This window comes from Pristis pectinata, chromosome 2 (assembly GCF_009764475.1).
Source record: "Pristis pectinata isolate sPriPec2 chromosome 2, sPriPec2.1.pri, whole genome shotgun sequence".
Lineage (NCBI taxonomy): Eukaryota > Metazoa > Chordata > Chondrichthyes > Rhinopristiformes > Pristidae > Pristis > Pristis pectinata.
In genome coordinates this window covers 112,238,058-112,246,798 of record NC_067406.1, presented here as the reverse complement: position 1 = coordinate 112,246,798, position 8,741 = coordinate 112,238,058, and the positions used below count along the sequence as shown (strand labels likewise).

Genomic DNA, 8,741 nt, shown 5'->3' with positions numbered 1-8,741 from the left:
TCTGTGTCCTAATTTATCTCATTTCATCCTGTACAGCAGCACACAGTGAATGTTGTTTACATTAGTCTTCAACACATGATACAGAAATACTGTATTGAAATCATAGTTATCCCTTCATACAATATTCAACAGTGGATTTTCAAATACCTCAGTAAGAGAAGCCAGTAAACATTTTTTTGAACTTACTTATGCAACAGTTCTGCTAACATACACTGCAAAACTGAGGTGTCTGAGGAATGTTCTTGCTGAAGCTAAAGCATGCCCCTACCAGTTCACGATGAGATATTGCTTAAACTTCTGTCCCATGCAGCATGATTTCATTGTGAGGTGTGTCTAACTCGCTTATTTAACACTCTAAATAGCTTATTTGTCTGTTGAGAGGATTTTAACTCTTGAGTAGGTCTCAGGCAGGAAACTGCAAGTTATTTTCCCAGCAGGAGACCTTCAGCCATTTTTGGTAGGCCAGAATGGGTGGAATATATCTTAAAATGATTGTTAGCAGCCAGAGATAAGGTGGCTCTGGGTAATTGGCGGGGAAGGTTTGAAAAGAATTGGATATGATGGAAGAGGGATTGAAGAGGGCCACCGTAAGCTGCTCCTCGTGTGTCATTGAGTTGTAGGATTCGGGAGGAATTGAAAGGGACATGGTGAGAATAAAATAGAATTACTGTAAATGGGTACTTGATAGTTGGCATGGACTTGGTGGACCAAACGTCCTGTTTCATGCTGTATGACTCTAGATCTGTGTGTCAGCAATCCAACTGGTCCCACTGCCCACCTTCTTCCAGTTCCCTTTTGAAATCCATATTTTAAACTTGTTTCCACTGCCCCTGGTAGTGTATTCCAGATCCTGAATACTTGCTGTGTTAAAAAAATTCCTTCTGTTACTTTTGCTTCTTTTGCCAATCACTTTCATTCTGTGTTCTCCTGACCCCTCTTCTAACAGTGACAGAGTGCGTTGGCTCCTCTGGTTCCGCAGGTGACACGTTGGTGGTAGTTTGTCAGAGACTTCTTCAGGCTGGCCTGGTTGAAGTCCCCCGCGATGATTGGGAAGGCATCAGGGTATGCTGTCTTGTGACTGCTGATGACGGTGCTCAGCTCCTCCAGTGCCAGCTTGACATTTGCCGGGGTGACATTTACACTTACTGATCTAGGATACAATAGCAACTCCCATTACCTCTCACTTCTCCCATCAAGGAGGTTGAGGGTCACAGGCACATTGGAACACCATTACTTGCACCTTTATTTCAAGTCACACAATGGGGAGTGTGTGTGTGTGTGTGTGTGTGTGTGTGTGTGTGTGTGTGTGTGTGTGTGTGTGTGTGTGTGTGTGTGAGAGTGTGTTGGAGGGGGAGCTATGTAAGAGGTCTACAGTATTAGAATCTTTCACTGACTACTGAAAAACAAAAAGATCTCTCTGGATCTGAATTAATGTGTACAAGTCAGAGTCATTAGAGTCATACAGCATGGAAACAGGCCCTTCAGTCCAACTTGTCCATGTTACCCAGCAAGCTAGTCCTATCTGCCGGTGTTTGGCCCTTAGCCTTTTGAACATCTCATATCCATGTACTTATCTAACGTTAATGTTACTAATGTGTCCGTCTCAACCACTATTTCTGGCAGCTCATTCCAAATATGCACCACCCTTTGCGTGAAGAAGCTGCCTCAGATGTCCCTTTTAAATCTCTTGCCTCTGATCTTAAACCTATACCCTCTTGTTTTTAGCGCCCCCCCCACTCCCTGGGGAAAAGACTATGTGCTTTCACCCTGTTTATGCCCCTCATGATCTTATATAACTCTGCCAGGTCACCCCGCAATCTTCGACGTTCAGGGAATAAAATCCTAGTCTACGCAACCTCTCCTTGTAACTCAGGCCTCCAAGTCCAGGCAACGTCCTGGTGAATCTTTTCTGCACTCCTTTGAGTTTAGTAGCATCTTTCCTATTAACAGGGTGACCCTAACTGTACACAATTCTCCAAGTGTGGACTCACTAACATCTTATATAACTGCAACATTACTTCCCAACTCCTATACTCAATGCCCTGACGAATGAAGGCCAGCATACCAAACACCTTTTTCACCACCCTATACTCTATAGCATAGCAATTGCTATTGTTAGTAAGTGCATGATTAAATGCTTTTGAGGGGATTCTTTGTTTTTTCATCCTCTTCCTGACTTTACTATTTCTTGCTGCAAGTGTGAATTGCACAATCTCAGATTTGACCAATGAACTTCAGGACTGATAATGATGCCTTACTAAGGCAGAGAGAGGAAGGTCATGAGTTTACAACTACTAATTTTCTAAAGATTGTGGACATCAGTCACCTATTTTGATGACAACATCTATGCCAGTTCTCAAGGAAGAGAAATAGATGCATTTCAGAGTGCAGAATGTAACCTTCCCAAAATAAAAATACTGGTTCATAAATGGAAGAGAAACTACTCATATTTTCCTGGTTTTGTTCTTGGTGCACAGAAGCTGTGCCATGTAGCAAATTTAAGAAAATTAAAGGGTTTCAGGATACAATTGTAGTCACCTCTTAAAATTTTCATTACTCACCAGAGATCTACTGTATCTGGGCACTGCAGACAGGAAAATCTTTGCGGATTACCTAGGTATGTGTCAGGGACTTTATGGCTTTTATATGGCAAGACATTGCTACATTGACATACCAACATATATTTCTTCACAACCAGTGCTAAGCCATCAATGCTCAATTAGTAGTTGATCTGATGCAATGCTGGCATTAGAGGAGCTTCCTCTGTCTGCTTAACATATACTTTAACATTGCAGTAATGGAGAAATATAAGCAACTTTTAACTTGAACAATGAATGTACAGAAATCCTTGGATTCTGACAAAGAAACTGCTTGTAAACAAGAGACAGGAAAATAAAATTTTCAATGCCTTTTAAAAAAAAGATTTATTAATATATTTACAACACTTACATCATTCTCAATTCAGTATTTATTAGGTAAGGCAAATAAAATAGTTTGCAATAAGTGCAGGATTGCCTCAGCTCAATTGTTTGGCTTGTGTTCAAAAAAGGCAACTGCTTGACTCATCCAGACTTTAAGCCTGGATGAGTCAAGCAGTTCCCACAGCAGAATGGTATATTTCCAACTATGACCAAGTCGATGGTGATTGTGGAGAAATGAGGAATTTAATTATTCAGAATTACTGGAATGTTTACAGTCTCAATCACCCCACAAAAAGGGTATGTTCCTCAAGTTTTATATTGTTAGAGAGGGTAACTTCAGTGCAAGAATAGAGAGGACATGGATTAAGAGGAGGGGAAAAATGCAAGGATTTAGCAGATATTCAAAAAGTGTCAATGACAGTGTGTAGTGATAGGAAATGGAGGGAGGAAAGTGGATCCAATGGAGTATGAAATGTGGGAATATTAAAGGAGGTGGGCAGTCTCTAGAACACTTGATGGGTGTATTGTTTAACGAGTCCACATGACTATAAATAGCAGGGAAACAAAGGACTGTAGATGCTGGAATCTAGATGAAAAACATGATGATGCTGGAGGAACTCAGCAGGCCAGGCAGCATCTGTGGAGAAAAGCAGGCGGTCAACGTTTCGGGTCAGGACCCGTCCTAAGGACTGAAGATAGGAAAAGGGGAAGCCCAATATATAGAAGGGGAAAGCAGAGCAGTGACAGGTGGACAAAAGAGGGGAGGTGGGGTGGGCACAAGGTGGTGATAGATAAGGGAGGGGGGGGAGGGAGGAGGGGGAGAGGGGAGGAGGAGGGGAGGAGGGAGGAGGAGGAGGGGAGGAGGGGGAGAGGGGAGGAGGAGGGGGGGAGAGGGGAGGAGGAGGGGGAGAAGGGGGAGGGGAAAGGGGGGGAGGGGGGAAGGGCGGGAGGGGGGGAAGGGGGGGAGGGGGGGAAGGGGGAGGGAAGGCGGGGAGGGGGAAGGGGGGGAGGGGGAAGGGGGGGAGGGGGGAAGGGGGGGAGGGGGGGAGGGGGGAAGGGGGGAGGGGGGAAGGGGGGAAGGGGGGGAGGGGGGAAGGGGGGGAGGGGGGAAGGGGGGAAGGGGGGGAGGGGGAGGGAAGGCGGGGAGGGGGGAAGGGGGAGGGAAGGCGGGGAGCGGGAAGGGGGGAGAGGGGGAAGGGGGGAGAGGGGGAAGGGGGGAGAGGGGGAAGGGGGGAGAGGGGGAGAGGGGGAGGGGGAGGGGGGAGGGGGAGGGGGGGGGGGGAGGGGGGGAGGGGGGGGGGAAGGGGGGGAAGGGGGGAGAGGGGAGGGGAGGAAGGGGAGGAATGGGGAGGGGGGAGGGGAGGGGGAAGGGGAGGGGAGGGGGAAGGGGAGGGGAGGGGGAAGGGGAGGGGGAGGGGGGAGGGGAGGGGGAAGGGGAGGGGAAGGGGAGGGGGAAGGGGAGGGGGAAGGGGAGTGGGAGGGGGAAGGGGAGGGGGAGGAGGGGAGGGGGGAGGAGGGGAGGGGGGAGGGGTGAGGGGGAGGAAGGGGGAGAAAGGGGGAGGGGTGGAGGGGGAGGAGGGGCAGAAGGGGGGAGGGGTGTAGGGGGAATGAGGGGCAGGGAGGGAGGAAGGGGGCGGCGGGAACGGGGGAGGGGGGAGGAAGGCGGAGGAAGGGGGAAGGGGGGAGGAAGGGGGGAGGAGGGGAGGAGAGGGGAGGATAGGGGGAGGAAGGGGGAGGAAGGGGGGGAGGAAGGCGGGAGGAAGGGGGGGAGGAAGGGGAGGAAGGCGGGAGGAAGGGGGGGAGGAAGGGGAGGAAGGGGAGGAAAGGGGAGGGGGGGGGAGGAAGGGGGGAGGAAGGGGTGGAGGAAGGCGGGAGGAAGGGGGGGAGGAAGGGGAGGAGGAAGGGGAGGAAGGGGAGGAAGGGAGGAAGGGGGAGGGGGGGAGGAAGGGGGAGGTGGAGGAAGGGGGAGGGGGGAGGAAGGGGGAGGGGGGGAGGAAGGGGGGAGTAGGGGGAGGGGGGAAGAAGGGGAGGGAGTGGGGGAGGAAGGGGGGAGGGAGGGGGGAGGGGGAGGAAGGGGGGAGTGGGGAGGGGGGAGGAAGGGGGAGTGGGGGAGGGGGAGGAAGGGGGAGGAGGAGAGGGGGGGAGGGGTGAGGGGGGAGGAAGGGGGGAGAGAGGGGGAGGGGGGGAGGGGGAATGGGGTGAGGGGGGAGGAAGGGGGGAGGGGTGTAGGGGGAATGGGGGAGGGGCGGAGGAAAGGGGGCGGGGGAAAGGGGGAGGGGGGAGGAAGGGGGGAGGAAGGGGGAGGGGGGAGGAAGGGGGGAGGTAAGGGAGGGGGGAGGAAGGGGGAAGGGGGAGGAAGGGGGAGGGGGGAGGAAGGGGGAGGGGGAGGAAGGGGGAGGGGGGAGGAAGGGGGAGGGAGGGGGGAGGGAGGGGGGAGGGAGGGGGGGAGGGAGGGGGAGGGAGGGGGAGGGAGGGGAGGGAGGGGGAGGGAGGGGGGAGGGAGGGGGAGGGAGGGGGGAGGAGGGGAGGGGAGGAGGGGGGAGGGGGGATGAAGGGGGAGGGGGGAGGAAAGGGGAGGGGGGGAGGAAAGGGGAGGAGGGGGGAGGAAGGGGGAGGAAGGGGGAGGAGGGGGGGAGGAGGGGGGGAGGAGGGGGGGAGGGAGGGGGGAGGGAGGGGGGAGGGAGGGGGAGGAAGGGGGGAGGAAGGAGGAAGGGGGAGGAGGGCGAGGAGGGGGGGAGGAAGGGGGGGAGGAAGGGGGGGGGAGGAAGGGGGGGGGGGGGGGGGGGAGGGAGGAAGGAAGGGGGGAGGGTGGGAGGGGGGGGGGGGGGGGAGGGGGGGGGGGGGGGGGGGGGAGGGGGGGGGGGGGGGGGGGGGGGGGGGAGGGGGGGAGGGGGGGGAGGGGGGGAGGGGGGGGGGGGGGGGGGGGGGGGAGGGGGGGGAGGGGGAGGGGGGGAGGAAGGGGGGAGGGAGGAGGGGGGAGGGGGGAGGGGGGGGGGGGGGAGGGGGGGGGAGGGGGGGGAGGGAGGGGGGGGGGGGAGGAGGGGGGGGGGGGAGGGGGGGGGAAGGGGGGGGGGGAGGGGGGGGGGGGGGGGGGGGGGCAGGGAGGGGGGAGGAGGGGGGGGGGGGGGGGGAGGGGGGGGAGGGGGGGGGGAGGGGGGGGAGGGGGGGGAGGGAGGGGGGGAGGAGGATGGGGGGGGAAGGAGGGGGGAGGGGGGGGGGGGGGGGGGGGGGGGGGGGGGGGGGGGGAGGGAGGGAGGGGGAGGAAGGGAGGGAGGGAGGGGGGGAGGGAGGGAGGGGGGGGGGAGGGAGGGGGGGGAGGGGGGGGAGGGGGGGAGGGAGGGAGGGGGGGAGGAAGGGAGGGAGGGAGGGGGGAGGAAGGAAGGGAGGGAGGGGGGGAGGAAGGGAGGGGGAGGGGGGGAGGAAGGAGGGAGGGAGGGGGGAGGAAGGGAGGGAGGGAGGGGGGAGGAAGGGAGGGAGGAGGGGGGGAGGAAGGGAGGGAGGGGGGGAGGAAGGGAGGAGGGAGGGGTGGAGGAAGGGAGGGAGGGAGGGGGGAGGAAGGGAGGGAGGGGGGGGGAGGAAGGGAGGGAGGGAGGGGGGGGAGGAAGGGAGGGGGGAGGGGGGAGGGAGGGGGGGAGGAAGGGAGGGAGGGAGGGGGGGAGGGAGGAAGGAAGGGGGGAGGGAGAAGGGGGGGAGGGAGGGGGGGAGGGAGGAAGGGGGGGAGGGAGGGGGGGAGGGAGGGAGGGGGGGAGGAAGGGAGGAGGGAGGGGGGAGGAAGGGGGAGGGAGGGAGGGGGGGAGGGAGGAAGGGAGGGAGGGGGGAGGAGGAAGGGAGGGGGGGGGAGGGGGGGGAAGGGAGGGGGGGAGGGGGGAGGGGGGAAGGGAGGGGGGGGAAGGGAGGGGGGGGAGGGAGGGGGGGAGGGGGGAGGGGGGGAAGGGAGGGGGGGGGGGGGAAGGGAGGGGGAGGGGGGGAAGGGAGGGGGAGGGAAGGGAGGGGGGAAGGAAGGGAGGGAGGGGGGAAGGAAGGGAGGGAGGGAGGGGGAAGGAAGGGAGGGAGGGAGGGGGGAAGGAAGGGAGGGAGGGAGGGGGGAGGGAGGGGGGAAGGGAGGGAGGGAGGGAGGGGGAGGGGGGGAGGGAGGGGGGAGGGAAGGGAGGGAGGGGGAGGAAGGGGGAGGGAGGAAGGGAGGGGGGGGGAGGAAGGGGGGGGGAGGAAGGGAGGGGGGAGGAAGGAGGGGGGGAGGAAGGGAGGGGGGGAGGAAGGAGGGGGGGAGGGGGAGGGGGAGGGGGAGGAAGGGAGGGAGGGAGGGGGGGGAGGAAGGGAGGGAGGGGGAGGAAGGGAGGGAGGGGGAGGAAGGGAGGGGGGGGAGGAAGGGAGGGAGGGGGAGGAAGGGAGGGAGGGGGAGGAAGGGAGGGAGGGGGAGGAAGGGAGGGGAGGGAGGGGGAGGAAGGGAGGGGAGGGAGGGGGAGGAAGGGAGGGGAGGGAGGGGAGGAAGGGAGGGGAGGGAGGGGAGAAGGGAGGGGAGGAAGGGAGGGAGGGGAGGAAGGAAGGAGGAGGGGGAGGAAGGAAGGGAGGGAGGGGGAGGAAGGAAGGGAGGGAGGGGGAGGAAGGAAGGGAGGGAGGGGAGCAAGGAAGGGAGGGAGGGGGAGGAAGGGAGGGGGAAGGAGGGGGGAGGGGGGAAGGAGGGGGGAGGGGGGGAAGGAGGGGGAGGGGGAAGGAGGGGAGGGGGGAGGGGGAGGAGGGGAGGGGGGAGCGGGGAAGGAGGGGGGAGGGGGAAGGAGGGGGGAGGGGGAAGGGGAGGGGGGAGGGGGGGGGGGGGGAAGGGGAGGGGGGAGGGGGTGGGGGGAAGAAGGGGGAGGGGGTAGGGGGAGGGAGGGAAGAAGGGGGGAGGGGGAAGAAGGGGGGAGGGGGAGGAAGGAAGGAGGGAGAGGAGGAAGGGAGGGGGGGAGGGAGGGAGGGAGGGAGGGGGGGGGAGGGAGGGAGGGAGGGAGTGAGCGAGGGGGGGGGAGGAGGGAGGGAGGGGGAGAGGGGAGGGAGAGAGGGGGGGGGGGAGGGAGGGAGGGGGGGAGGGAGGGAGGGAGGGAGGGAGGGAGGGAGGGAGGGAGGGGGGGAGGGAGGGGGGGAGGGGGGGAGGGAGGGGGGGAGGGGGGAGGAAGGGAGGGAGGGGGGGAGGAAGGGAGGGGGGAGGAAGGGAGGGAGGGGGGGAGGAAGGGAGGGGGGAGGAAGGGAGGGGGGGGAGGAAGGGAGGGGGGAGGAAGGGAGGGGGGGAGGAAGGGAGGGGGAGGAGGGAGGGGGAGGAAGGAGGGGGGGGGAAGAAGGGAGGGGGGGGAGGGGGGGAGGGGGGGAGGAGGGAGGAGGGAGGGGGGAGGGAGGGAGGGGAAGGAAGGAGGGGGGGAAGGGAGGAGGGGGAAGGAGGGAGGGAGGAGGGAGGGGGGAGGGAAGGGAGGGAGGGGGGAAGGGAGGGAGGGAGGGGGGAAGGAAGGGAGGGGAGGGAGGGGGGAAGGAAGGGAGGGAGGGAGGGGGAAGGAAGGGAGGGAGGGAGGGGGAAGGAAGGGAGGGAGGGAGGGGGAAGGAAGGGAGGGGGGGGGAAGAAGGGAGGGGGGGGAGGGGGGGAGGGGGGGAGGGAGGGAGGGAGGGAGGGGGGGAGGGAGGGAGGGGGGAAGGAAGGAGGGGGGAAGGGAGGGAGGGGGGAAGGAAGGGAGGAGGGAGGGAGGGGGGAAGGGAGGGAGGGGGGAAGGGAGGGAGGGAGGGGGGAAGGAAGGGAGGGAGGGAGGGGGAAGGAAGGGAGGGAGGGAGGGGGAAGGAAGGGAGGGAGGGAGGGGGAAG

The 8,741-nt window shown here is 61.7% G+C and overlaps 1 protein-coding gene across 1 annotated transcript in view; it reads left to right on the top strand.

Annotated features, from left to right (window-relative positions):
- The first annotated feature begins 3,104 nt into the window (after positions 1-3,104).
- Positions 3,105-8,741, top strand: part of prmt9 (protein arginine methyltransferase 9) — a 48,859-nt gene continuing 43,222 nt past the window's right edge. Inside the window, exon 1 of the mRNA XM_052039724.1 lies at positions 3,105-3,218. Coding sequence (XP_051895684.1) covers positions 3,187-3,218 — 32 coding nt within the window. The 5' untranslated portion in view covers positions 3,105-3,186. The remainder of the gene's footprint in view (positions 3,219-8,741) is intronic.